The sequence below is a fragment of the Lacerta agilis genome, chromosome 17 (genome assembly GCF_009819535.1).
Source record: "Lacerta agilis isolate rLacAgi1 chromosome 17, rLacAgi1.pri, whole genome shotgun sequence".
NCBI classification, from domain to species: Eukaryota; Metazoa; Chordata; class Lepidosauria; order Squamata; family Lacertidae; genus Lacerta; species Lacerta agilis.
In genome coordinates, this window is record NC_046328.1 from 17,125,771 (window position 1) to 17,153,694 (window position 27,924).

Here is a 27,924-nt window from a genome sequence, read left to right on the forward strand (position 1 = left end):
AGGCTGCTTGCTGCGTCATAAACCCAAGGCAGCATGTTTTCTCTGTTATCTATTGTCCCCATATTTATGACTGGATGGGCCCGTGGCTGAGAAAGAGAGGCTAACAACAGCCCTTCAATGTAGTCCAGTGTTAAAAGTGCAAGTTGGTGGTGGAGCTGAGGCGGATTTCGGTTTTCAGACAAACATCCACCTCACGTTGCAGGAAAAGGCCCACTCACTTCAATGCAAGCAGCTGGCTACAAAAGCCTTCAATTGGACTTGCATGAAGGCGACTGGCACTTGGACATGTTTAAAAACTGGTTAGGGAGGGGAAAGCAGGGATCTTTGCTACTACAGCTTAGGAATCTAGGAAGCTGCCTTCTATTGAACCAGACCACTGGTTCCTGTAGCTCAGTACTGTCTGCACTGGCTGGCAGCAGCTCTTCAGGGAAAATGCCCAGCCCTCTCTAGAGATGCCACTGGGGATTGAACCTGCATGCACACAAGAACCGAAAGTTAAGCCCTGTGTGTCAGTCTACTTTTTTCCTATCTCTAGGCACCCGACTTTATGTCACAGGAAGCCTTTATATTTCTAGGCCTCTATCATAGTCATCCAATCCCCCAGCATGCGCCGCGCCCCCAGGTCGGCTTCCTAGACCTAGGGTCTTGCTTAAGGCCCCTCTAAGGGTGCCCAAACCTATGCCTGCTCGAAACCGTGGCCGCTCGAAGAGCTTCCCGGCATAGTGACTGAAACGATGCGACTTCATTATCCGCTTCGCTTGGTCGGTGACACGCCGCCGGGTGGGCGTAATTCCAGGACGTTGGCACCCGGTCAGGCAGCCACGAGGACAACCTGAGGTGGAGGAGCGATGACGCATTTAGTGGGCGGAGCCCGCCTCGGTCGGCCTGCGAGAGTCGCCACGTGAGTGTCGGCGGTGCGGCAGGAGCGGCGACAGCGATGGGCGGCGTGGAGAAAAAGAAGGTACCGCGTGGCTTAAGGCAGGCCCAGCCAACACACCACGTTGTTCTCATGAGGGGATGCCGCTTGCTTTCCCATGTAGCGAAGTAACGTCTGAAAGTGGAAACACGTTACTTCCGGAACTGGCTAACTAATACCCGGCGGCTTGCGGGTTGTTTTTTTTTTACTATCCTATCCTTCTGGTGAGGCAGAGCCGTAGCATGCAGAAGGTCCCAGGTTCGGGTTCAGCGCCTGATGGTCTCTCCAGATAGGATTGGGAGAAACCCTGAGGAGCTGCTGCCAGTTCGTGTAGACGCTACTGGGCTAGGTGGGCCAGTGGCCAGACTCGGGATGTGTTAGCTTCTTGTGTTCCCGTGTCCTGGGGCAGGAGTAGCCGAAGGGATGCTCTCAAGATGCTGGACTTCCAACTCGTGTCACTCTCTATTGGCCACTCTAGTTGGAAGTGCCATGGGGCATCTGCTTTCCCTGTAGAAGGGTTGAGGCTTGTCCCCCAGCATCTCCAGGTATGGCAGCAAATGTCCCCTGCCTGAAACCCTAAAGAGCAGCTGCCAGTCAGTGTAGACCAGCCTTTCTCATCCTTGGGTCCCCATATGGACACTACAACTCCCATCATCCCTGGCTGCTGGCCCTTCTCACTGGGGATGATGGGAGTTGTAGTTGAGCAACATCTGGGGACCCAAAGTTGAGAAAGGCTGGTGCAGACAAATACATAGTGAATTAGATGGTATAAGGCAGCTTCTATAACTCATTGATAGAGCATCTGCTTCATATGCAGATGGCCCCGGGTTCAATCTTTGGCATCTCAGGGCTGGGATAGACTCCCTGCCTGAAACCCTGGAGAGCTGCCGCCCTTCAGTGTTAAAAATACTGAGCTAGATGAACCAGCAGTCTGACTCTGTTTAAGGTAGCTTCCTATGTTCCTGTCTTAGCTGTTTACTATCTATGCATGAAGGCAGCACTGTAGGATCACTTGCTTTTAAATTAATACTCTTAATTCTTCACTGTGAGCTGCTCAGTTCTTTGTTTGGCTTTAACTCGTGGAAGGACATATATTAAGCGTTTTCTCTCTTTTCATCCCACAGTATGAGAGGGGTTCTGCCACCAACTATATTACCAGGAACAAAGCCCGGAAGAAGTTGCAACTGAGCCTTGCAGACTTCAGGTAAGGAAAGGAGTCATCACTTACCAGCTTGCTGTGGCCCCTTGATACATGTGTGTGTCAGGAGTGTCTGAGTATTGCAGTGCTGCCAGGCAGGGGTGAAGTTGGTCTCTGTACACGCATGCCACTGGATCTCTGTTTGCATCTCTCTAGTGGCTACTCACCACAATGACTCTTCTTCCGCAGTCTGAGGAGAGAGTGCTCTGGTGCTCGAGTCCTTCTAGTGGGCTTCCTTTGGGGGCATCTGGTTGGCCACAGAGAGAACAGAAGGCTGGGCTGGATGGGCCATTGGCCTGATCCAGCAGGCTTTTCTTAGAGTCTTATGTCAGTTAGGGCCAGTGTGTTGGTGGTGAAGTCATAGCATACCCTATCGCACTGACTTCTTGGCTTTGGGTTTTGGTGGTGGTGGCAGCAGCAGTATCCTGTCGGAAGCATAACAGCAGAACCATTCAGTTAATAACCTAAGGGTTAATTCTGTTTACAGTTAGAGGGTGGTGGTGTTGCCCAGCAGCCACTCAGATCAGCATGATCCTTGCCAGGAGAACTCACGTTCTGACTGGCTGTGTAGTTTCAGAGGAAGTTTTACTCTGTATCTTTAGTTGCTGAATATCTTCCTGCTATGAACAAGGCTTGTAAATGAGACAAAACCTCTCTGTTTATGTCTCCTCAAGTTATATGCAGTTTTTGTTCAGTTTACCCAATCAAGTATTATCACTTTCTCTTCTCGCTGGACTCTGTCTGCATTATTTAGGTGACTGCTAACAGTTCTGACCTGTGATAGCTTCGCAGTGAATAGCATTGTGCATTATGTTGCCTTAACTTGGCCAAGGGGAAACCGACAAGACATCTGTTCTCTTCCTCACCCCCCTGCCCTTTCCAGGCGACTCTGCATCCTAAAAGGGATTTACCCTCATGAGCCCAAACATAAGAAGAAGGTGAACAAAGGATCTACTGCTGCCAGGACTTTCTACCTCCTGAAAGACATAAAATTTCTCCTCCATGAGCCCATCGTCAACAAGTTCCGGGAATATAAGGTATTGTGATCCCAGGGAATCCTGCAGCCAATCACAAGCGTTAGATTTAATATCACCACCTGGAACAGTTTTAAAGAGCTGACTTTGGAGACGGATTAAAGGAAGGGAGTTATCATTTTCTTTCAAGAGCTGCAGTCCATTTTGTTCCCCCGCTCAGCAATTTGGGTTTTATAGAAAATTTTGAACTGCAAAGGAAACATTTCTGTTTCAGAATTTCCTGGCTAACCCATATCACTGAACAGCAGAACAAAAAGTGTTCTGCTAGGAGCGGAGGAGCATCGAGGCAAACTAAAACTACTGTTTCTGAAAGAGTAACTTCCTTAGGGGACTTAAGTATCAGGAAACATCCTGAGTGATTTAATTCTGCCTGTTTATTTTGCTTGTAGCAAGTAAACAAAGTATGAAAATTTTGAAACTGCCAAATGTGCCTGATACTGTATTTGAAGTTGGGATTCATTCATTCCTTGTTTCAAATGAACTTCTACAACAGAATGTTTTCCATGGAAAAAACAAGGCACTGAAACATCCCACATCGCTGCCTTTTCTTCAATGACTTGATCCTGAGCCCAGTTGCTAATGAGATGCATTACATGATAGAATATCAATCCCCTCCAATGAAATCAAATTTGGTTTTGTCCGGTGTAAAGTTTATCAGCCATTAGTGTTTCTGGCAGGGAAGCTAATGTCAGCATGTGTCACCCACGAAGAGATTGGGTGCTGCTGTCTCCTAGCTACAGAAGTGGGAGAGGGGACTTGAGATAAAACTGGCGTTCACTGTCTGCACTTTCTGGAAAGAATTGAAGACATTTTGTTCTGACCAGGCGTCCCCAGCTGCATAAAGTGTCCACTTGTTAGGGTTTTAGTCTTGTTTTAAATGTTTTTGTTGCTTTTGTGTTTTTAATTATCTTACATGTAAATTCGCCTTGAGACGTTGGTTAAGAAGGTGGTTATTAAGTCTGTAGCGATGAGGATGATAATATAATGTTACTGGGCAGCAGACTAGGTCAGAGAATTCTAGACTAGGTGGCTGGGAGCTGGCAAGGGCGCCTGCCTCTGAAACCTTTCTTCTCCGCAAGGTGTTTGTCCGCAAATTGCGCAAAGCGTACGGGAAGAGCCAATGGAACACTGTGGAGCGGCTGAAGGACAACAAACCCGGATATAGGTTGGACCACATTGTCAAGGAGAGGTAAGAGACAGGGAGAACATTGCAGAGGAACCACAATGGGGCTCCAAATAACTGGGCACAGGAGGGTCAGGGGATGGAAGGCTGGCCCTACGTGCAGTTCCCCTTCTGATCCAGCACCCTCGATTTCGTCCCCAGCAGAAGGGGGACAGGGCAAGCTGACTATAGTCTGGTTGTATATAAAGCACTCTGGGATGATTAAGGCTATGTGAGTTACATGGTCTTGTTCTTCACCTCCCCCTTGCAGGTACCCGACCTTTATTGATGCCCTGCGGGACCTTGACGATGCTCTTTCCATGTGCTTCCTCTTCGCCACCTTCCCGCGTACCGGCAAGTGCCACGTTCAGACGATCCAGCTGTGCCGTCGCCTCACCGTGGAGTTTCTCAACTACGTCATCTGCTCGCGCTCTCTGCGCAAGGTGAGCTGGGAGAGGCTATGGGGAGTTACGGATCCAGGAAGGGGTTGGCTTTATTTCAGATAGGTCAACGCACATCCAAGCTGGGTAACCTTAGAGAGAAGGGTCTTCAGCATCCTGGTGCCCTCCAGATGTTTTGGCCCCATTGGGCTGTGCTTGCTGGTGCTGATGGCCATTGCTGCCTAAAACATCTGGCCGGCTTAAGCGCTCTGTCACTGCATTGGGCAACCTGGTGCCCACCAGAAGTTTTGGACTACAGCTCCAATCAGCTGCAGCCAGCGTGACTATGTGGTGCTGAGGCTGCTTGGGAGCATAGCCATGCTGGCAGAGCTTGATAATTCCCTTTTAATGTTAATTCTTCTTCTGGTGGGGCAAGGGGGAGAGTGGAAGCATTGATTTCTGTGGGCCAGGAAATCTTGTGTTTGTAAAAGTAACCATTGCTTCAGCAATGCAGTAACTCAGCCTGGGGGGCATTATAAAGGAACTGTAGGCTCCACTTCTTTCTTGCTCAAGTGCTGGTCCCGGCAGGATGTGCTTCCTCCTCCCAAGTAAACCCAGGTGCAGCTAGCTGGAGGTGGAGTGTTGGGGAGCAGTCTGAGAGACAGCCAGGAAACCAGGCACCCAGTGTAGGGACCTCCAGCCCCTGGAACAGAATTATCTGGCTCTTATTGCTTCCCAGGGTCACAGGCAGTGCCTTATAGGGTCCTCCTCCTCCTCCTCCTCCCGCAGACACTGCAGGTTTGAGGTCTGGGCAGGGCTGAACCCTGATGGGCTGGTGGGAGTTGTAGTCCAGAACATCTGGAGGCCACCAAGTTGAGGAAGGCAGTATCAGAGAAGTGGCCGGCCTTTTTTCGCCTGCTCTGGACTTCTCTGTTGTCTTCTGTGTTGATTCTCCAGCTGAAACCACCCTCTGTCCTCCCCTTGCCAGGTGTTCCTGTCCATCAAAGGCATCTACTACCAGGCAGAGGTGATGGGGCAGCTTGTCACCTGGATAACACCCTACGCTTTTTCCCACAATGTGAGTACTGGGGCAAGATTTCCTGGGATAATTTTGTTAATCTCATTGTCATTCCCTGCAAAACAAAGGCACTGACCCCTTCAGTATCATGGGATGGAAGGGCCATAGCTCACTGGCACAGCACCTGCTTTGCATGCAGAAGATCCCTGGTTCATTCCCCCAAAAGCATCTCCAAATTGGGCTGGAAATGCCCCCTTCCTGGAAGTCAAGAGAGCTGCTGTCAGACTGTATAGGCAGTATTAAGCTTAATAGATGGACCAAGGATCTTACTCAACTTCCTATGACAAATCTTTCAACTTTGGTAGCTATTTCCCCCGTTTGTAAGTTCCACACTATATCTTTCTTAACATTTTTTTTTTCACTATTCCTCTCCCTTTCTTTTTTCTGTTTCATCGCTTAATTTTCTGTAACTGAAATTATTTTAATAAAATATTATTGATAATGGGTTTTTTAAAAAAATCTCATGGAAATTTTATCAGCAACAACAATGGCATCCTTTTTCTCCTGGATAATGTTATTTCTGCTCTTTCTCACCTTGCTCTTTTTATTCCTAGTTTTTGTCTGCCAATTTGTTCTTGGTGGTTTCAGCCTCCTTGTTGCCTTTGTTAGGCTGCCTTGGAAACTTTGACTTAAAATGTGATCTTTTTTTTTTTTAAAAAAGTCTCTGATATTGATCAAGTACAGGAAAATCTAATCACTCATCGTAAATGATCAGATCAGTGCATTTTTTTTTTAATCTTCCGTACATTTTATTTTATTGCTATGGCTGAGTGGCAAATAAAGATTCTTCTGATCTGATCGCAAATGATCGGCAGCAAGCTTGTGATTTGCGCACAAGGAGTGCCAGACTTCCTAAAGGTTCAAGGTTTAGGACAGCGTTCCCCATCCTGGTACAAATCCTATAAGCCCCAGCCAGCATGGCCATATGATGCTAGGGCTGAAGTCCTGCTGGATCAGACCAGTGGCCCATCTACTCCATCATCCTGTTCTCACAGTGGCCACCTAGATGCCTGTAGGAAACCCACAAGCAGGGCCTGAGCACAAGAGTCCTCTCCCCTTCTCCAGTTTCCAGCAACTGCTATTCAGAAGCATTATTGCTTCCAACCAAGGAGGCAGAGCATAGCCATTGTGGCTAATAGTCATTGTCTACCACAAATTTGTCTACTCCTTTTTTAAAGCCACCCAAGTCGGTGGCCATCGCTGCCTCCTGCACGAGTGAGTTCCATAGTTTAGCTGTGCTGTGTGAAGAAGTCCTTTCTTTCTTCCTTTTTAAATATTTTTTATTAATTTTTCAGTTTTACAATTTAAAATACTCATTTTAACATCCTTAAAATATCAATGACTTCCCTTCTCCTCTTTCCATGGTTCATCTTACATATTTTATGAAAACTAAACCATTCAGTATTCCATTACAGTCATACCTCGGGTTACGTGTGCTTCGGGTTGCGTTTTTTCGGGTTCTGAATGCAGCAAACCCGGAAATGTTTACTTCTGGGTTTCGCCCGGCAAGCATGCGCAGAAGCGCGATATCGCTGCTTGGGTTACGGACTTTTTGGGGTGCAAACGGCACCCCGGAACGGATCGGGTCCGTAACCCGAGGTACCACTGTATTGCATCCATCAAAACTTATTTACACTGTTGAATTTATCTTCATGTTGCCAACGTTTTCAGCTTTACACTATTATTTCCCATATATTCAGTAAACGTTTTCCAGTCTTCTCTAAACGTATGTTCTTCTTGTTCTCTTATTCTATATGTTAAGTCTGCAAGCTGAGCTTAAGTTGCCATTCTTCTTTGGTTGGGGCAAGAAGTCCTTTCTTTCATCTGTCCTCAAATCTTCCAAGATTCTGCTTCATTGCAGGTCCACAACCTCCAGTGTTTGTGGCAGAGGGAGAAAAAACTTTATTCCTCCTATTCCTCCATGCTGTGCATAATTTTATGAACTGCTGTCATGTTTGCCTCTTGCTTTCCTTTTCTCTAAACTGAAAATCCCCAAACGCTGCCACCTCTTCCTGTGGGGGATCATTTTGCTTGCCCTTTTCTGCAATCTCCTTTTTGAGATGAGGCCACCAGAACCCTCCAATCAATGACGCCCTGGCTGTGCCTTGGCCCACCTCCTCATCCCTACTGGCCGCCCAAAGGGAACTAGGAGACCGTGACCTGGTCCTTGACTTCTTTTGCCCACTGTGCACGTTGACCTCTTGTTCTTGGTTATTCCAGCTGAGCTTCCCTTGGGTCGAAGAATCATTAACTTTATAAAATGGGCACTGCAGAAGTGACCTTAATTAACAATTAACACACACACACCCCGGAGCACCGCTCAGCTGGTGGGCAGCCAGTTATTTGGACACATTTGGCCCTGTCCGTTGGCTTGCATAACTTAAATCTGTTTCTTTTCCCATCAGATCATGCCTTAATGCACCTTGCAGATACAATAGCAACATACACAACCACAGCTTGTTAAAGGGATCGCTTGGATAACAGGTGCTGCTGTTGGCAAGCAGGCAGAAGGGGGATAAAGCAAATAATTTAATTAGACAGCGCCTATATGATATCGAGTGACAGAATAATCTGGCCACAATCAGGAAATTTTGTCCACGGTGTGATTATTTTCTACCTAGCCATTTTGACACTTTGGCACCGTGTTTGTAAAATTTAACAATTCCAAAATACAGACGCGCTTTCACTTTCACAATATTGAATATGCAGTGGTACCTCTCTGGATGCGAACGGGATCCATTCTGGAGCCCCATTCGCATCATGAGCAGTCCGCAACTTGAAGCGCCGCGTCTGCGCATGTGCGCAACGCGATTCGTCGCTTCTGCGCATGACGTCATTTGACGCGTCTGCACATGCTCGAACCGCCGAACACGGAAGTAACCCGTTCCGGTACTTCTGGGTTCGGCACGTTTGTATCCCGCATTGAACGTAACCTGTAGTGGCCGTAACACGAGGTATGACTGTACTCCCTTTGGCTGTACTTGAGGGTCGATTTCAGAAAATTCCACTGGAAAAACGCTTATGTCCCCTGCAGAGATGGCAGTATTGGGTCAGTGGCTCATATGCTTCTGGCTTGTATAAAGATTTGAGGAGTGAGGTTATTAACCCTCTATTAATGTCCATGCCGGGTCGCCCAATCATTGCTACTGTGTCCTTCCTTTTAGCAAATGAAGATGATCAGGTGACAGCAAAAACTGCAAGGTTTTTAGTGGGGGCAATTAGAATAAGATCTATTATTTGATTATTGATGTAACCCCCCAAAATGTATTTTCTGTAGTTAAGCTTTTGTCACTTTTTTCAGTACACTTTATTTTATTGCTAGTGGCTGATGCAAATAAAGATTATTCTGCTTTAGGCAGAAGGGGGATAGTTGCAGTCGGGCTGAGAAAGCGAAGCAACTAGACTTAGAGAAGAGGAAGGGAGATAATGACCTCTCCACCCGCAGAGACGCCCCAAAGGGAAGTCCAAAAGCAGCAGCCAAGCACAGGAGGCCTCTTCCCTCCTGTAGTTTCCAGCAACTGGTATTCAGAAGCATTGCTGCCTTCACCTGTGGAGCCAGAGCATCATCACAATGTCTAATAGCCATTGATAGCTTTATGCATGATTGTGTCTACTCCTCTTGTAAAGCTATCCAAGTCGTTGGCCGTCACTGCCTCCTGCAGGAGTCCGTTCTGTATCTCTGCATAGAGCTATGAAAGTGAAGATGATACTATAGAAAACTTCTACGTGGAAGTAGAACTGGGTGTTTTGAAAGGGGTGGGTGTGTTACACTGGCTTAATCGTTACAGGTGGGTAGCCGTGTTGGTCTGCCATAGTCAAAACAGAATAAAATAAAAAATTCTTTCCGGTAGCACCTTAGAGACCAACTAAGTTTGTTCTTGGTATGAGCTTTCGTGTGCATGCACACTTCTTCAGATACACTAAAACAGAAGTCACCAGACCCTTAAATATAGTGAGGGAGTGGGGAGGGGTATTACTCAGAAGGGGGGTGGGAATGGGTGATTGGCTGATAGGTGTGGTAAACCTGTTGACGACTGTTAATGACTGCAATTGGTCTTACAGGAAAAGGCAAGGGGTGAGATGGCTAAAGATAGCTTTGTCATGTATAATGAGATAAGAATCCAATGTCTTTGTTCAGACCAGGTTTCTCCATGGTTTTAAGTTTGGTGATTAGTTGCAATTCAGCCACTTCTCTTTCCTGGCTTAATCGACACCCCTCTTTCCTCCCAGCACCCAACAGACGTGGACTACAGAGTCATGGCCACCTTCACGGAGTTCTACACCACTCTTGTGGGCTTCGTTAATTTCCGCCTCTACCAGTCCATCAACTTGCACTACCCTCCAAAGGTGAGGAATTCACTGTGTAGAATTGAGGGGGAAAACAGGAGGGCAGGGGAAATCCCTGGGACTTGAGACTCAAGCTGGTGTACGTGGCTCTCCCTCTCCCAATTTATCCTTGCAAGAACCCTGTGAGGTAGATTAGGCTGAGAGAGACAGTGACTTGGCCAAGGTGACCCAGTGAGCTTCATGCCCAATTGCCAGCTTAGTGCAGTAAGGTTTTTATTCCTTCATTAACCAAAATATTTATATCAAGTAGGCCACAAGAGTACTTTGACATGGAACCTGTGGGCCATGCAAGTGGAGATGGTGGGGGGGGGGCTGGCTAAGAGAGGCTCTGGGCTTTGAGAAGGAGGCGCAAGGCTCAGGCAGGGTCCTAGAGCCCTCGCACCTCCTCCCAAAGCTTGGAAAGTGCTACCTAGGCTTTGGGAAGGAGGTGAGGGCTCTAGGACCCTGTCAGAGCCTTCGTGCCTCCTTCCCAAAGTCCAGCATCTTGCTTACTTGGCTTTGGGAAGGCAGTGCAGGGGCATCAAATTTTGATTATGCCGTCATCACGTCGGATCACCTTGATTTTAAAGCAGCAGACCTGTCACTTAAAAGGAATGACAAAAAACTTGAAAAATGAACTGGTCACAAAAGTACAGAAGGGATTGGGAGAGAGAAAGATCAGGTAATTTTGAGGGTCATGCTGGGTGCCACTCATGAAAAGGCCCCGTCCCACATCCCAGCAGACCAAAATCTGTGTGTGTGTGTGTGTGAGAGAGAGAGAGAGAGAGAGAGAGAGAGAGAGAGATTGTGCTCCTCCAATCACCACCATGGCTGGGTGGGGTCAAGGAGAGTTAAAGACAGAAAAGCCCTGAAGATGGATTTGGGGCAGCCGGGAGGAATGTTCTCTTGTTAAACTGATTCTGAGGAAGGAGGTCATCCCTGCATCTGTGTGTCTTTCAGATCGAAGGCCAGTCCCTGTCGGAGCTGACGCCAGAGGATGGGGAGGTGTACGCCTTGGACTCGGAGAGCTACCTAGAGGTGAGTGAGCAGGAGTCCCGAAGAATCAGCCGTCTGGGCCTTCGATGGGGAACAACAGTCTGTTAATTGCTGGACATCTTTTTCCCCTCAGAAACTGTCAGCTCTCAGCGCCAGCCTGGCCCGAGTGGTGGCACCTGACCCGACCTAGCTTAGTCAGTGTTGAGGGGGGTTGGGTGGGAGTTGCAGTTCCACACCATCTGAGAAGCCCAAGCTTGAAGTGCTCTAGATCGGACCCCACAATCGGCAGGTGAGGCCTTGTTGGTTGCTGCAACCACTGCGGGCTGCCTGATTGGCATTGACCCCTGACAGGGCCTTTTCCTTGGTAGTTCCCTGGTTACGGAATTCCCTCCCTGGTGAGATACCTGTCATCATTAACTTTCAGGAGGAATTAGAAAGCATTCATCTTTACCCAGAACTTTGGTGGCTGAAGAATACTGTTCCTGCGGTCTAAACCACTGAGCCTCTTAGGCTCGCTGGTCGGTAGGTCGGCAGTTCGAATCCCCGCAACAGAGTGAGCTCCCGTTGCTCTGTCCCAGCTTCTGCCAACCTAGCAGTCCGAAAGCACTCCAGTGAAAGTAGATAAATAGGATGGGGAACAACAGTCTGGATGGAGGGCAAATGCGGGCCTCCAGGATACACTCCACCGTGGCCTTTTGAGACGCTCTCCAGGCCACACACAACAGCCCCGCTTCATTCCCTCCTAGAGTGTGTTTTGTTTGGCTGGGATGTGTCCTTGAACTCGGACCATGCCTCTCACTTGCCTGCAAAGAGGATACAGAGTGTTTGTGTGTAGAAACCAACCTTCTGAGCCAGGTTATCTCCCAACATTTTCAGACCCAGGACCCCCTTTTAACCCAAACATGCTTCTGGGGACCTCTTTCTTAACCATTTAATAATAATAACAACAATAATTTTTATTATTTACGACCTGCCCATCTGGCTGGGTTGCCCCAGCCACTCTGGGTGGCTTCCAACTCATATTAAAACATTTAAAAAGTCAAAAATGGAAAAACTTCCCAATACAGGGAACCTTTTGCCATATATTTGCATGACGTCAGGGCTGCTGTTGCGACCCACCTTGGATCAGGCCATGACACACTAGTGGGTCCCGACCCACCAATTGAAGACCAGTATTTACATTCATTGCCCCCCCCCTTACCTCTGGCCCCACCCACCGCAGGCCTGCAGTTCCCCTGGCTGGAAAAGTTTCCCAACACTTGGTGTAGGGCAGTGTCACAAGTGCACACAAAGGGTAGGAAACTTCTTCCATCCTGAGGGCCACACTCCCTTGTGGGTAACCTTCCAGGGGCCAAATGTCAGTGGTGGGCGGGGCCAGAGGCAGAAGTGGGCGGGGCAATGGGTGCCTTTTTTTACCCTTGCACGGTGGGCTACATCCCAGCCATCCAAAAGTCAGGGGCCCATCCAGGCAAGTGTATAAGAGGCGTTATCACAGTTCAGGGCATATGGAACAGGGTCAGGCCTGGAGAGAGGTCCAGATAGGTGTTGAGTGAAGTTTTTAGTGTTGGGTGTCGTATTGTGTTTTTACTATTTGTTGGTGGTTGTGCAGAGTGCCTGGGGCAACCCAGTCAGATGGATGGCATATAAATTGATGATGATGATGATGATGATGATGATGATGATTGCTACTACTACTATTTCCTCAAAACCTGTGATTTCCTGCCCCTGTTGGCCACTCTCCAATTCTTCTTTACATCCTACCCCAAATGATAGTTCCAAGGAAACAGCCGACCACCTCTGCTTCTGTTCCATCTGCACCCGGTGACACAATTAAGTATCTGTTAATTGCTGGACATCTTTCCCCCCCTCAGAAACTGTCGGCTCTCAGTGCCAGCTTGGCCCGAGTGGTGGCACCCAACCCGGAGGACGAGGCAGTCATGGATGAGTTCCCCGTGGAGGAAGTAAGTTCTGCCCGGAGCTCTAGAGTAGGGGAGGGCCTCCACAGATCCACCCCTCCCACAAGAAAAACAAAAACACCACCTGTAACTGTGGCCTTCTGGGAATGGGGCACTGGCCCTTCGGGGGAACAATGAAGCCACGCAGCATAAGTTGCGGCTCCAGCCCATAGCAGAAGGGCTGAGAGGGCAAAGCCAGAAGTCGGAGGGGCTTCTCTTGGACTGTAGCTTTCCTTAGCCGTGGTGATGGGTACCTGAGATGGGAGAGCTCTCCTGAGCTCACCTCAGGTTAGCGAAGAAGTTGCCCAAGATCTTCTTAACCTGATGCCCCCAGATGCTCTGTGCTCTAACTCCCAATGCTGATGCGAGTCATGGTCCAAAAACGTATGGAGGGTACCGAGTTTGGGAAGCTTGGCCTAGAAGGGATCTCACTGTGCCTTTCTCCCCCCTACACCAGGAGAGTGCAGAGCAAGAGGAGGCCCGTAAAAAGGAGCAGGAGGCCCTGGAGAAGCAGAAGAGGCTCTTTGAAGGCCTTCGCTTCTTCCTCAACAGGGAGGTGCCCAGGGAGCCTCTGGCTTTCGTCATCCGGTATGTAACAGTGTTGCTGTGCCTTGGGCTCTTGGCTCTGGGGATTCTGCCAGGTGCATTCCAGGCCTTGATAGTTTGGCTGGATTTTGGTGGCCCTATTGGGGTGGGGAGAGGAGGGAGTCTGCGTGCAAGGACCCCAAACCCTGGCCTCTCATTCCAGGCTTAAGGGCTAAGACTGCAGCCCCAGCCCCACTTAACTGGAGATAAGCCCCATTGAGTTATTCCAATAATTTATTGGTTTTATTGCCTGCCCTTCAACCAAAAGTCCCAGGGCAAATCGCAGCAATTTAAAACGCAACCTGTAAAAGGAGTTTAAAACAAATCGTGATCACAGGAATAAAGCGGGTCCTGAAAGCACACACCTCCGGTGTCAAAGGCCAGGGTAAAGAGATAGATCTTATGCATGCGGAAAAGCCTGTACATTCAAGGTGTCAAATGTATGTCTTGGCAGGAGGGAGTTCTGTAACTTGGGGGCTGCCACAGAAAATGCCCTTTCCCATGCCACCTCTGCCCCAGCTACTGAAAGTGGTTGAACTGCCAAGATGGCCTGCTCTGCTGATCTTAACACCCAAGAAAGCCTGTAGGGAAGGAGGCAGCCTTTCTGATATTTGGGGGCTGAGGCATTTAGGGCTTTTAAGAAGTAATAAGAATAAGATGTGGGTGGCGCTGTGGTCTAAACCACTGAGCCTCTTGGGCTTGCTGATCAGAAGGTCGGCGGGTCGAATCCCCGCGACAGGGTAAGCTCCCTTTGCTTTGTCCCAGCTCCTGCCAACCTAGCAGTTCGAAAGCACGCCAAAAAGTCCAAGTAGATAAATAGGTACCACTCCGGTGGGAAGGTAAACGGCATTTCCATGCGCTGCTCTGGTTTCAGTGTTCCGTTGTGCCAGAAGTAGCTTAGTCATGCTGGCTACATGACCCAGAAAAACTGTCTGTGGACAAACGCTGGTTCCCTTGGCCTGTAAAGCGAGATGAGAGCCGCAACCCAAGAGTTGTCTGCGACTGGACTTAATTGTCAGGGGTCCTTTGCCTTTACCTTTTTTTAAAATAATAATAATAATAATAATAATAATAATAATAATAATAATAATAATAATAATATTGTAAGCCCATCTGACTGGGTTGCCAGAGCCACTCTGGGCAGCTCCCAACAAAGTACCGCATATACTCGAGTATAAGTCGACCCAAATACAAGCCGAGGCACCTAATTTCCCTACAAAAATGTGGGAAAGCTTATTGACTCAAGTATAAGCCGGTTCACCTTTGCCACTGTGGTAGAGGAGGAACGAGCAGCCCAAAGCAGCCCTTTGGGCTGCTCCTTCCTCTTCCTCCTTTGCTGCTGTGGAGCTCACCCCGTCGCAGGGTTTTGAACCGCCATTCTTCTGATCAGCAAGCCCTAGGGCTCTGTAGTTTAACCCACAGCACAATGTTCCCTTGTGTTATACAGAGAAGGCTGGGATCCTGTCCTGTTTAAGCAGGAGCCAGGGAAAGTGAGCACCTGTGGGGTTTTAATACTTCCTTAACTGATAGGCTTTCTGCCTTCTGGGGTCTAAAGTTTGCATTTATGTGAGCAGTTCAGGAATGGAACAAGCTGCCTGGGGAGAGTAAAGAACCACCGTTCTTGTACACTTCTTAAGGAATGGTTGACTTGAGTATAAGCCGAGGGCAGCTTTTAAAGCACAAAAAGTGTGCTGAAAAACTAGGCTTATACTCAAGTATATAGGTATTATAAAATACAGTATAACATCAACCATTAAAATCTTCCCTGAACAGAGCTGCCTTCAGATGTCTTCTAAAAGTCAAATAGTTGTTTATCTCTGTCAGATCCTTGTGGTGGTTACTCACGAGTAACGAGGCAGACCTCCGAACTGTATTTCATCAAGTTTTATTGGTGCAAATTATTTACAGTGCAGAGCAATAAAGTTCATGTCTATCTCAGTCACTAGCAGAATCCGGGAGTGGCCCCTTCCGGCTACATCCCCAACATATGAATTTCGACACCCCGAGTCTCCTCCTCCCTTCTTTGCGTTTCACCCCTCTGCGCAATTGGGGCGATGGAAATGCCGTACCTCCCTCCTGGTCAGACAAATGAGGTGCGGTGCTGGTGCTCTCCACAGCACCTCCAAGCCCTTTCCCCACCAGGCTGGCCATTTCACTCTCCTCCCCACTAGAGGCGTTACTGCCTCCCGTGCTGGAAGAGGTATTGCTGTCCAGGAGGCGTCGGGGCTCTCTGTACTCTGACAGAGCCTCAGCCCCCCCCCCTCCACTGGCCGATGGCAGTTCCCTGACAATCTCCTTGACATCTGATGAGAGGGCACCACTTGTGAGAAGGCCCTCCACCTGATTCCCTGTAGCTTCACGTCTCACAGTGAGGGAACTTCCAGAAGGCCCTCAGAACTGGACCTCAGTTGAATGGTGTACAGAAACAGACTGGCAAGCAATTCAGTAGGACTTACTTCTGAGCGGGCATGGTTGGGCTTGTGCTGTAAGGTTTGGTCTTCCTGTTTGATTGGTTCAAGAGGGTGTGTGTCATCCCTCACTTTCTGGCAGGTGCTTTGGGGGCCAAGTGTCCTGGGACAAGTCTGTTTGCATTGGCGCTACCTATGACGTGACGGACCCAGCCATCACCCATCAAATCGTTGACCGGCCTGGTCTGGAAAAGCAAGTGATAGGCAGGTGAGTGCAGCAGTCTCTTGGCCGGGACTACAACTCCCATCAGGCCCAGGCAGCATGTCCTCCTGCCAGGGATGATGGGAACTGTAGTCTGACTACATCTGGAGAGCCTCAGGTTGGCTGCTTCTGGGATTAAGGCTTGGGGGTTCACAGCGAGATCACGGGTCTCAGATTCCCGCCATCCACTCGGTTCTAGATCACTTGTCCGTTCTGGTTCTTGAGAGACTGGGCTTGTGTTTCTTCCCAGGTATTACATCCAGCCGCAGTGGGTCTTTGATTCAGTCAACGCTAAGCTGTGCCTTCCGGTGGCAGATTACTTCCTTGGCGTCCTGCTGCCTCCTCACCTCTCACCGTTCGTGACTGAGAAGGAAGGGGACTACATCCCACCAGAGAAGCTGAAGCTGTTAGCCTTGCAGAGAGGTGATGAGCCAGGTAACGCGATGCTCCGTGAACCGTGGACCACGGTTCTTCAGACTTGGGTCCCCTGCCGTTGTTAGACTGCAACTCCCATTATCCCCAGCTAGCTTAGTTAGTGTTGGGGGATGGGGAACAGTTCCACAACATCTGAGAATCCCCCCAAGCTTGAAAGCCAGCACTGTAGATCGGACCCTACGATCGGCAGGTGAGGCCTTGTTGGTTGCTGCCCACCACTGGCGGCTGCCTGATTGGCATTGACCCCCAACAGGGCTTTCAGGTGTTTTTATTGCAATCTGTTTTTAGAATTTTTAAATTCATTTTGGAATGTTTTTGCTTTGCTTTTGAATTGTGGGTCTGTTGGCTTCCCTGGACTCCCTTGAGAGGAAGGTTGGGATGTAAATCCAGTAAATAAATAAAAATAGTGTGGCCGAAAACAGTGCTCTCCAGATGTTTCTTGACTAAAGCTCCCATCATTTTATTTTAAGTAACAAAATTTTTTGTACTGCTTGATTGTAAGAAACCTCTAATAGGAGGTTTACAAAAAACATTTAAACAGGCTTGTCCCAGGACACTTGGCCCCCAAAGCACCTGCCAGAAAGTGGGGGATGACACACGCCCTCTTGAACCAATACTCAAAAGATGATTTAGAATCAACAATAGCTAAAAAGAAATAGAACAAAAGGGAAGTTTTTAATGGTTGATGTTTTACTGTGTTTTTAGTATTTTGTTGGGAGCCACCCAGAGTGGCTGGGGTAACCCAGTCAGGTGGGTGTCATATCAATAATGAAAGTAGTAGTAGTAGTAGCAGTAGTAGTAGTAGTAGTAGTTACTAGTCAATATTCCACATGTCTGGCTTCTCCTAAACAAAAATGTTTTTTAAAGCAGGCACCAAAGAGTACAGGGAAGGCTCCTGCCTATGCTAATAGGCAAGGAGTTCCAAAGTTCAGGTGCTGCCACAATAAAATATTGATTTCTTACAACTGAGTGTTGGTCCCGCAGATGGAACCAGTCGATTGGGCACCTATGGGGTCAGGCAATCCCTCAAGAAATTGCTCCCTAACCATTGACCATGCTGGCTGGGGCCGATGGGAGCCGAGGTCCGCCAATATCTGGAGGGCGCAGGTTTTGGGAGGCTGCTCTCTAGGCCAAGGTTCCTCGGAATTGTCTGTGGACTCCTATTCTGATGTGTTCCATTCAGTGAATGGCGAGGGCCTTTCCTCTCGCAAGCCTGCCTTACCTGTGTGGCGCTCACGAAAGGTAACACGAGGTGGTTCCTTCCTGCAGGAGAAGAGAGCGGATCGGAAGAACAGGAAGAGAGTGACGATGCCACAGAAGGCTCGGAGGAAGAGGACGAGGATTCTGATAAAGAAGATGAGGGGAAGCTGAAGAAGATGGAAGCACAGAGGACCCAGAGCAAGGTACGTGGGGAGAGAGGCACAATTGTTTCCTGAAAGTTTTGCCTGCCTCCAGGTTGCCCTTTTGAGTTTGTGATTTCCTCCCCCCACAGGTCCTCCCGGTGAAGGTGACGGCAGGTAAAGTCCTGAGAGAGGACAAGCAGCGGCTGGCGCAAGAGGAGCAGAGCGAGGAGAAGCGCTTGGCCATCATGATGATGAAGAAGCGGGAGAAGTACCTGTACCAGAAGATCATGTTTGGGAAGAGGCGCAAGATCCGAGAGGTATTGTCTCAACGGGCCGCTCCTTCCTGTCCCAGGCTTGAGCTCTCTTGCTGTGGTGGGCCTAGGAAAATACTGCCTCTTCAAAGTGCGGTTGGGTCCTACGAAGTTGTCCTGTTAGGTTTTCCACCTGCACCCTGGGACTGCCTCTCCCCACCACATGCCCCTCAAATCTGGGGGTTCCTTCAATCTCTCTGGAGCAGCTTTGCGGGGGGAGGAACACAAGGCAAGGGGAGGCAGAGGAAGTCGTGTTGTGCTGTCTTTTGCTGAATCTGACCATTGGTCCACCTTGCTCAGTATTGTCTACACACTGACCAGCAGCAAATGCTGGTGAATAAACCTGAGATCTTTTGCATGCAAAGAACATACTCTACCACTGCACAACAGCCCTTTCCTAAAATGAAGTAAGATTCTGGTCTTCATGTTCCAAATTAAAGACTGATTTAAATAGAGACATAGGAAGCTGCCATATACTGAGTCAGAACATGAGTCCATGTTGCTCTGTATTGTCTGCACTGGTGGGCAGCATCTCTCCAAGGGTTCAGACAGAATCTTCCACATTCCTACCTGGTGATTTATTGGGTTGAACCTGGGACCTTTGTGTGCAAAGCAGATACCCTGTCACTGAACTATAGCACAAACAGGATTACAGCAATTTGTTGGATGCAGTCCAAGATTTCCCCTCTTTCTTCAAGTGAGTCATGTACCTTGAACAGCAATTTGATCTACAGACATTGGCACAGGAGTAGCCAAGATGGTGACCTCCATATGTTGTTGGACTGCAACTCCTTTCAGCTCCACCATGGCCAATGGACAGGGATGATGGGAGTTGTAGTCAAGCAACATCCAGAAGGCACTGTCTTGGCTACAACTGCATTAGCGATGCTCGACTCTAGGCTGTAAAAAGCTAAGCTTCCTTGTTTCCACACATAAAGCTCTTGCAAGGCACAGGAAGAAGACAAGCTGGATTTATTTTATTTTTATAGATTGTTTTTAAACTAACAAAACAGGCAGTCACTAGCGTTTGTTGTTGATTTCAAGTTATAAACAGTATTGGCAAATCCTTCCAGAGTAGCCTCTTTGTTGTGATCTTATCGCAACTCACACACACCCCGCCTTTCTTAAACATTACTAAATAAATATTGATATCTGCTGCAGCAATATCCTATGAATCATGCATCCAGCATGATAAACTAAACTAAAATAAAAAAACCAAATTACAATATAATTATTAATTATTAATTTTTTTCCTGGCGTCCCATAGTCTGGACCTTGAAGAAATATCTCCAATATTTTCGTCCTGCTTTGTTCTGTTGTTCTCATATTTTCCACATTGAGTTCTCTGTCCCTGGCTATGCGATTCTCAATCATGTCAGAAATTATAAATCCTTTCTGTAAGGTTTTCAGTGGCTGCTCATGAGTAACCAGGCTGACTCCGAGGCTTCTAAAACTAGGTTTCTTTATTGTGCAAATATATACAGTGCAGCTATAAAAAAGACGTCCGGCTCATCCTTCGGCAGAGTCCGGGAATGGCCCCTTCCGGTTCTTTGCTCAGCATAAAAGACGCGGGATGCGGAACCCCCGCCTACCCCCTCTGCATCTTTCCCCCCTGCGCAAGTGGGGAGACGGAAGAGGTGCCTCCCCTCCAGCCTCTGCTTGGTGTGCGGGCTCTCCTTCCCTGTCAGAGCCCTGACTCCTGCTTCCCAGTCCCATCTCTCCCTCCCCACTAGAGGGATCACTGCCTTCCTCACTGGAGGAAGATGAATTGCTCAGCAGTTGAGGCGGGGGCTCGCAATACCAATAAAGCCCTGACAACTCCTTGCCTTCCGGCGAGGGCAGCCCCCTGACACTTTCATCCATCAAGTACAGCTTTATTTGTGTGTGTGTGTGTGTGTGTGTGTTTTCCACTGTCTGTTTACCAGTGCAGCTTTTCCTGACTTCATTCCAATCTTCCAATCATGTCCAAATCTATCCTTTGAAGTTTAATGATGCAGCAACTGCCAAGTTATTTCAATCCGGGCTGTTGTTCAAACATATCAATTAAAATTTATTAACACAGTACTGTAGTTTCCGCATTGCTTGTTGAGCATACTGTTTGCAATATTGCAATGTAAATGAACTGCATCCCACAGATATAAGTCATTAGGCGATCAATCAGCTTTTCCAGAGACCATACAGTCCCCCCTTCTGGGCCCTGGGGGGGGGCTGCTAGACATCCGCTAAGCCTTCTCTCTCACTCATAATGAAGAAATTCTGCAAACAGATGCACTATATGTTATCCCAAATTTTTGTCTCAAGTCATTATAAAGTCAGCTAGCAAGTATTTCTCACTTCCCTTGAAGAAGGGAGGAATTCTCATTTTTCTGTGCTGTCATATTTAGAAGCGTCTTCTTGTTTCTTTTATCCTTTTCAAGTCTTTCAATTCTAAGCAAAGCTGCGCAATTAAATACTTAATTCTAAATAGCATTCCATCTGTACTTTAAAAAAAATATGGGTTCCTAAATGAGCTTTGGTGTAGAAAAACAATTGTAGATATTGAGAAGAAAACAAAAAAACGTACCAATCACCTCCGTAAATCAAAACACCATGATGAGAATCTCTTTGAAGTCCGAGCTTAAACACCAGGGACTGTGCAGTTCTGCAGGTTTTTTTCTCAGTCTTCTTCGGTCCAGACTATGTGTGTTTATTGTCCAAATCTAATTATTTTATCAAACAGATATTTCCGGCTATGGGAGTGACTTCAGAGAGTGCCAGCTATGTCGTGCTCTAGGACCCAGCGTCCTGCCACTTGCATTTTGTTGCAAGTTGGCAATCTTGGACGCTCTGCAGGTCTACGAGACAGTCCTCCCACACCCTTGGGAGTCTGCCAGGGCCAATTACCCCCATACCGACCCTGAATTATTGGCACGGCTGAGGTCCGATTGTATGGGAGTCAGCCATTTCCCACCGCCGGAAACAGGAAGCCATAGCCTCAGCAAGCTTGACCAATGGCCATGAATGATGGGAATTGTAGTCCCAATAGCAACTGGAGGACACAGGCAGTAAAGTGATGGAAAGTTGGTACTCACTACAACTTTCCTGATCTTAAGTTTGTGGAGTGTGCCACATTCTTTAGATTGCTTTTATTGAAAGATTTTCATGGCTAACAGTGCTCCATATAGCATTTCTTGTTTTTAGTTCATAGAGAATTTTTCACAGTCAGTTACATTTGGTGTGAGTCATTGCTATCGTAGGCATTGTGAGTTTTGGGGGGTGGGGAGACAGGTAGGGGAGAGAAGGGGGTAGTGTTATTTCCCTCTTTTGCATAGTGTGTGTATGGAGTTTTGTTTCAGCATCACGTGGATAGTTTCGTTATCTATTCATACATTTGTTTTCATTGGCAGTGCGGCAGGTCGGAGAGCCCAGAGCTTGGTTGATTGCATTTGATTAGTAGCAGTGAATTTTGTTTGATTGTGGGAGGGGACTGGAGGAGTTGGGTCAAATTAGCTATATCAATTTGTATTCTGTCGGGAGGCTTATGCTGTGTCTTGTTGGGCTGTATATGTACCAGGGTGAAGGCATCCTCTTTTGTTTGTCCCCGCGCTAATTTCAATTTGTTGGTTCGCTTTTCAGCTGTTTCCCATACAGTTTGGTAGCAGTGGTCCTTGTTGACTCCTGACAAGTCCCTCCAGTGTCTAGCTATGACGCTCCTAGCTACTGAGAATAGGTGGCATATGAGTTCTTTGTAGTGAGACTGTACATTGCTGTCTTGGAAAATACTTAATCGGGCCAGTTCTGGAGTTGCTTCTAATACCTGTTTTGTTATTTTGCATTTTTGCCACACTGGAAGTCAAGTGTGCCACATTCCGATGGAGAAGGGGAAATTCAGACTCTTAAGATGGACAACTTCAGAAGAAACACAACACATGCTTTAATCCAGACTTGACCAACTTGTTGCCTTCCAGATGTTTTGGACTACAACTCCCATCACGACTGCTGGCTGGGGCTGATGGGAGCTGTAGTCCAAGACATCTGGAAAGCACTAGGTTGGCCAAGGTTGCTTAATTCAAGCATTGACCTAACATGTCAATTGGGGGGGAGGGCTTGAGCAAGAGTGTATAGGGTCAATATGGGGCTGCTTTTGGGAGAGCAGATTCATTGGTTCATAGCTACAACAAAGCAGAATTAAGGAACTGTATGCCACTCTCTGTGACCCAAAGTGCAGCGTTGCTGCAAAAATCTCTCCATGTCCCCTACTCTTTCACTTCTGCGAGAAATTAACCTGAATCTCAAGGTCTTCTTGGCTTGAGAGTTCCAATCCAAGCATTCGGATGCATAGTACCCATACTAACAGAGGACGATGGCCTGCAAAGGGGTGTTTGCTCAGTTAAATCGCTCGTGATATACACAGAGGCTGCCCATCAGTGCCTCCTGTAGTAGCTGGGAAACATATAATCAGAATTCCACAATGCACAAAAGACTATTTGCGGTTCCTGCTCAGTTTCTGTTTGCACCGACTTGGCATCTGCTGTACTGAACACACCTCTTTAAACATGCCCACATTTCACTGGGTGTCGGAATTGGACACCCTCCCTCCCTTCCATTTTGAACAGAGGAGAGCTGCAAATAGCTTCTCTCTGAGCCAGTGCAGGGGTGGCTGATGTAGGTGACTTCCCCTCACATAGAGGAATGGGTGGCCGTGCTCATGGCATTTGGTTTTCTTGTCTCTTTTCTTGCCTTTCTAGATGTGACAGCCATTTTATCTTACACTACACCCCCCCACACACACACCAGTCATTTTGTGACTGGCACCCACAGCCCTTTCTCAAAATTCCAAATGGGCCCACTGACTCAAAAAAGTCGGCATCCTTTGCTGTATATACCTCATATGTCAAAAAAGTTGGATTTTTGAGGTATGAACTAATGCATTTTATTTTTCCCCCCTCTCTCAGGCTAACAAACTAGCAGAGAAACGAAAAGCTCACGACGCAGTAGCGAAATCGGAGAAGAAGAAAATGAAGAAAGCACAACGAGAGTAACGGGGGCCTCTCACCCCAGCCTGTCCCTTCTCATACAGGCCTAGAAGATGGGCACTTTGGGCCTTTCAGCTGCTGGCGGGATGCCTCAAAATTCTGGCTTCTTCCCCTGAATCCATTTTCACCAAGGTGGACAGCTGTGGGATGATTGGGCCTAGTAGTACCTTGGGCTTCAAGGGGGAGAAGGTCCGCTTTATTTAAAAACACAACTGAATTCTCCTCAGTTCCCATCATGGTTTCCTCGTTGTATGATGGTTGCTGTCATGCATCAGATTTGCCAGTCAGGACAGGCTTTCTAGACTTTTATAGAAAATAACAACAACAACAAATGCATGAGGCCACCTCTCCCCACCGGTAAATGTGTGGGGTAACTGGGAGTGTGTGAATAAGGCTCCCCACGCACACTTCCTGTAAGTGATATCCTGTAAGGGGATAAGTAGGCCTGAAGTCTGCAAGACCACCACAGAGACCACCCCTTAATTTTAAATGTCTCTTTCTTCCAGTTGGTGAGCATATAGGAGGGAGCTTGTGGTCTTCCCAGAGGGCAGAATTGCCTCTGGACTGTTGCTGTGCTTTGTAAAGAAACCTATTTACACTGTCAGTGCAAGGGCTCAGGTTGAACAGTCCTGTCTTGGTAAACGGAACAGCTTGGGGATTTGGGGGTAATGGGGTGTGTATACCCCCTGCCCCAGCCTTCCTTTTGTCTTCTGATGCTGTCCCATAGCATCCATTCATAGCCTGTACAGCTAAATAATGCATCTGGACCCTGAGCCCCTTCTGCATTTTGTATTACAATTTCAAATCACAGAATAATTTACGTTCTCTTTTATTAAACTGAGCTTTGAAACGAATTTCAGCAGTCTTCTTCCTCCTTCTCCTTCTCACAAACATCATTAAATTTATTGCCTGCCGTTCACCAGCAAGTCCCAGGGTGGGTTGCAATAATTCAAACTTAAAAGCAGTTAAAACCATTTGCAATCACAGTCCAGTTGGCAGAGCATGAGACTCTCAATCCCAGGGTTGTGGTTTCAAACCCAGTGTCAGGCAAGATTCCTGTATTGCAGGGGGCTGGACTAGATGACCCTTAAGGTCACTTCCAATTCTGTGGTTCTATGAATAGGGTGGGCTCTGACAACGCACACATCGGGTTGTGTAAAGAGGTAAAGACAGCGAACAGCAGAGCAAATGTGTCTTACAGCTTGCCTTTTTCTTGCCTCTTCCGCATGCCTGCCCACCACCCTCAAAGGCCAACTTTTTTTGCCACCTCCCTGCAAATGGCTTATTACCAGAGTAAATAATCTACTATGCTTTGTATCCCATCCTTTTTCCTCTAAGTAGCTTAAGGTGGAAAACAAACATGGTTCTACTCCTTCCCATTTTATCCTTGCAACAACCCTGCGAGGTAGGTTAGGATTAGAGATGACAGGGCATTGCAGAAAAGGGACATAGGAAGCTGCCTTATACTGAATCGGATGGTTGGACTGTCTAGCTCAGTGTTGGCTACACCTAACCAGCAGTGTCTCTCCGGGGTTTCAGGCAAATCAGGAGACACCCAAGGATTAAAGGTGAGACCTTCAGTCATGCAAACTGGATGCTTTACTGTGTTTGTAGCATAGGAAGCTGCCCTGAATAGCTCGGATAGTTAGAGCATGTTGCTGATAACACCAAGGTTGCAGGTTCGATCCCCATATGGGACAGCTGCATATTCCTGCATTGCATTCGCATGGTCCCTTCAAACACTCTTGATTCTGTGACCATGTTTATCCCATTGGTCTATCTAGCTCTGTATTGTCAATACTTGACTGGCAGGAATTCAGACAGGGCTCTCTCCCAGCCCTACCTGAGGTGCCGATAATTAAACCATGGACCTGCAGGCAAAGCAGGTCCTGTATCCTTGAACTATGGCCCTCAAGGTGGAAACAGTCCTGTTCCTTGCTTTGTGTTGCTGCCACATTGATTCTTTTTTTTTTTGCAGAATCAGGACCCTGGCACCTTTGATAAGAGGAGGAGCGAAACAAGGTCATTCAACAGGTCATTGATAGAACACAAGTGAGGCAAATCCAGTTTAAAAATGACAAAAATCCAGTTTTTGACAGATGCAGTCAAATACATGAGGCATGTCTTGCAAAGGTGGTGTGTAGCCAGATGGCAGCAAGGTGAAAGCCTACACCAGGGGTAGGCAACCTAAGGCCCATGGGCCACAAGCTGCCCATGGGGGTTGTTTAACCAGCCCACGAGCCACCCACTTGGCGAGTCCCCACGCACTGCGCTAAACCGGCATGGCCCGGGGACTCGCTTACGCAGTGCCGAAAATCGGGTCTGCGCATGCACAGAGCCTGAAAAACGTCTGCGCAGACACAGGCGCCGGAAATCGCATCTGTGCAGATGCTGGAAATCACGGGCGTGCACGCTCACAATCCGGCAAACGGAGGGATCTCCACTGGAGTGAACCAGCCCAGGTGAGGTAAACCTTGCTAACCCCTGGCCTACACCAATCTACTCCCCCTGCAGTTAAAAAAAAGGGCAGGCCCCGATACTTCTATGCTTCCCATGCCCTATCAAAAGTGGAAAAAAGTTACACACAAGATACACTCTTGGCCAGGGGTCCCCAAACTAAGACCCGGGGGCTGGATGCGGCCCAATCGCCTTCTAAATCCGGCCCGCGGACAGTCTGGGAATCAGCGTGTTTTTACATGAGTAGAATGTGTCCTTTTATTTAAAATGCATATCTGGGTTATTTGTGGGGCATAGGAATTGCTTCATTTTTCCCCCCTTCAAAATATAGTCTGGCCCCCCACAAGGTCTGAGGGACAGTGGACTGGCCCCCTGCTGAAAAAGTTTGCTGACCTCTGCTCTTGGCAATTGTCTTTGTGATGGCAAAAGTTGCTTCAATACACATTTGGTACTCTGGTAAGGGTCTGGTGCCTCTGTGGCTTTTGCAGCTTTTGGGAGTATTTCTGTTATAATCACATCCCTGTTTTCAATGGTGGCATGTTGGAGTGCCAGCCATGCCATGCTCTGTGACCCAGCATCCTGCCACTTGCATTTTGTTGCAAGTTGGCAATCACGGACGGTCTGCGGGTCTACGAGACAGTCCTCCCCCACCCTGGGGAGTCTGCCAGGGCCAATTACCCCCATATAAACCCTGAATTATTGGCACGGCTGAGGTCCGATCGTATGGGAGTCGGCCATTTCCCACTGCCGGAAACAGGAAGCCTTCGCTCTTGGCATAATATCTGTTCGGTTAGCTGAATTCTTAGTACCAGAACACTGTCGTGTTCTGATTTTCTACACACTCCCCAAAATTCATAAAGGGATTTTTCCCCCACCTGGCCACCCCAGACACTATATTGAATACTTTGGCAAAAAATATGGGCGCCCGCTGTGCACCTTCCCTTGCCTGCATTTATATGCATCACTTTGATTTGGAATACATCTTGAGTGACACGAATCCGTTTAGGAAGCATTTACTGGTTTATTATCGAGTCATTGATGATTTAATTTTTGTTTTGGACCAAGATATATTTTTAGAATTTGATATCTGGCTTAATCAATGTGATACAGAATTAAGATTTACTGGCAAAAGGAGCGAGACAAGTATTCCCTTTTTAGATGTTGAATTATTTTTTGGTATTCAACACAATGAACATGTTATACATTTACATCCATTTCGTAAACCCAGTGATAGAAATTCTTTACTTCATTATCACTCTAATCACCCGGTCCAATTAAAAAACAGTCTACCGTTCAGTCAGTTCATTAGACTTAAAAGAAATGATTCTCTCGAGACTGGTTTTTTAAATAATGCTGCATCCCTTTCCTCTTCGTTAAGAGATAGGGGTTATCCACAGGAAATAATTCAAACAACATTTGAAAGGGCTCAAAGAACATCAAGACAGGAATTGTTGGTACCGAAATCTAAAAATAAACATGACAGGATTGTGGGAATACACTTCGTAGGTGCACTTGCACCTACGGTCGTTTATGTTTGTTTATTATCATTTATGCACTATTTGATGTATATCTCCACGACAAAGTGAAAGTGAAAGGAGGATCCAGTAGGCGACTTGCCACTGAGATCCCTCCGCCGGGACTTTTTGGCTCCAAGTTTAAACTGTTTAATGGTCAGTTAATCTGCTTCCCGCCCTTTTCAAGGGCAGCAACAGTATTCTGATTGGTAAAAGTGTTGATCATGACGTTGCTTGTTCTTGTAAAAAAAAGGCTGCGGCTCCCCGTGCTGGGTGTGTATGAAGAGAGAACGAAAGGAAAAGTGTTAGAGCAAGTGTAGAACAGGAGAGAGCTAGCTAGCGTGGAAGACGGTGGAATGGACAAGCCCAGAGAGAAGGTTGCGTGACAAGGTATAGAGAGAAGAAACAGCCCGCGCGGGTCAGCCAAAGCCGTCTTAAAAGAGACCATCGTTGTCTGTCTTGATTTCATTTTAGTTTAATTTTTACCGTTTACCAGTTTATTATTTGGCCGCCGTTTTGGCCACCTTTACTTTGGTTCCTTGCTTTTGG

At 47.6% G+C, this 27,924-nt stretch overlaps 1 protein-coding gene across 1 annotated transcript; it reads left to right on the plus strand.

Moving 5' to 3' along the window:
- Window positions 1-858: 858 nt before the first annotated feature.
- Window positions 859-23,719, plus strand: PES1 (pescadillo ribosomal biogenesis factor 1). Its single transcript, XM_033174634.1, has 15 exons — window positions 859-961; window positions 2,041-2,120; window positions 2,998-3,151; window positions 4,228-4,337; window positions 4,582-4,753; window positions 5,679-5,768; window positions 9,999-10,115; window positions 11,055-11,132; window positions 12,962-13,051; window positions 13,503-13,633; window positions 16,181-16,306; window positions 16,551-16,735; window positions 18,005-18,138; window positions 18,228-18,395; window positions 23,324-23,719. The coding sequence occupies exons 1-15, from the start codon at window positions 938-940 to the stop codon at window positions 23,408-23,410; spliced, it is 1,746 nt and encodes a 581-aa protein (XP_033030525.1). The 5' UTR covers window positions 859-937; the 3' UTR covers window positions 23,411-23,719.
- The last annotated feature ends 4,205 nt before the right edge of the window (window positions 23,720-27,924 follow it).

Excerpts from the sequence above, each read along its gene's own strand:
- PES1 (XM_033174634.1), top strand. The coding sequence starts at position 938 with ATGGGCGGCGTGGAGAAAAAGAAG. Across the intron at positions 962-2,040 it reads GCGGCGTGGAGAAAAAGAAG|TATGAGAGGGGTTCTGCCAC; the intron begins GTACCGCGTGGC and ends TTCATCCCACAG. Across the intron at positions 16,736-18,004 it reads GCAGAGAGGTGATGAGCCAG|GAGAAGAGAGCGGATCGGAA; the intron begins GTAACGCGATGC and ends TCCTTCCTGCAG.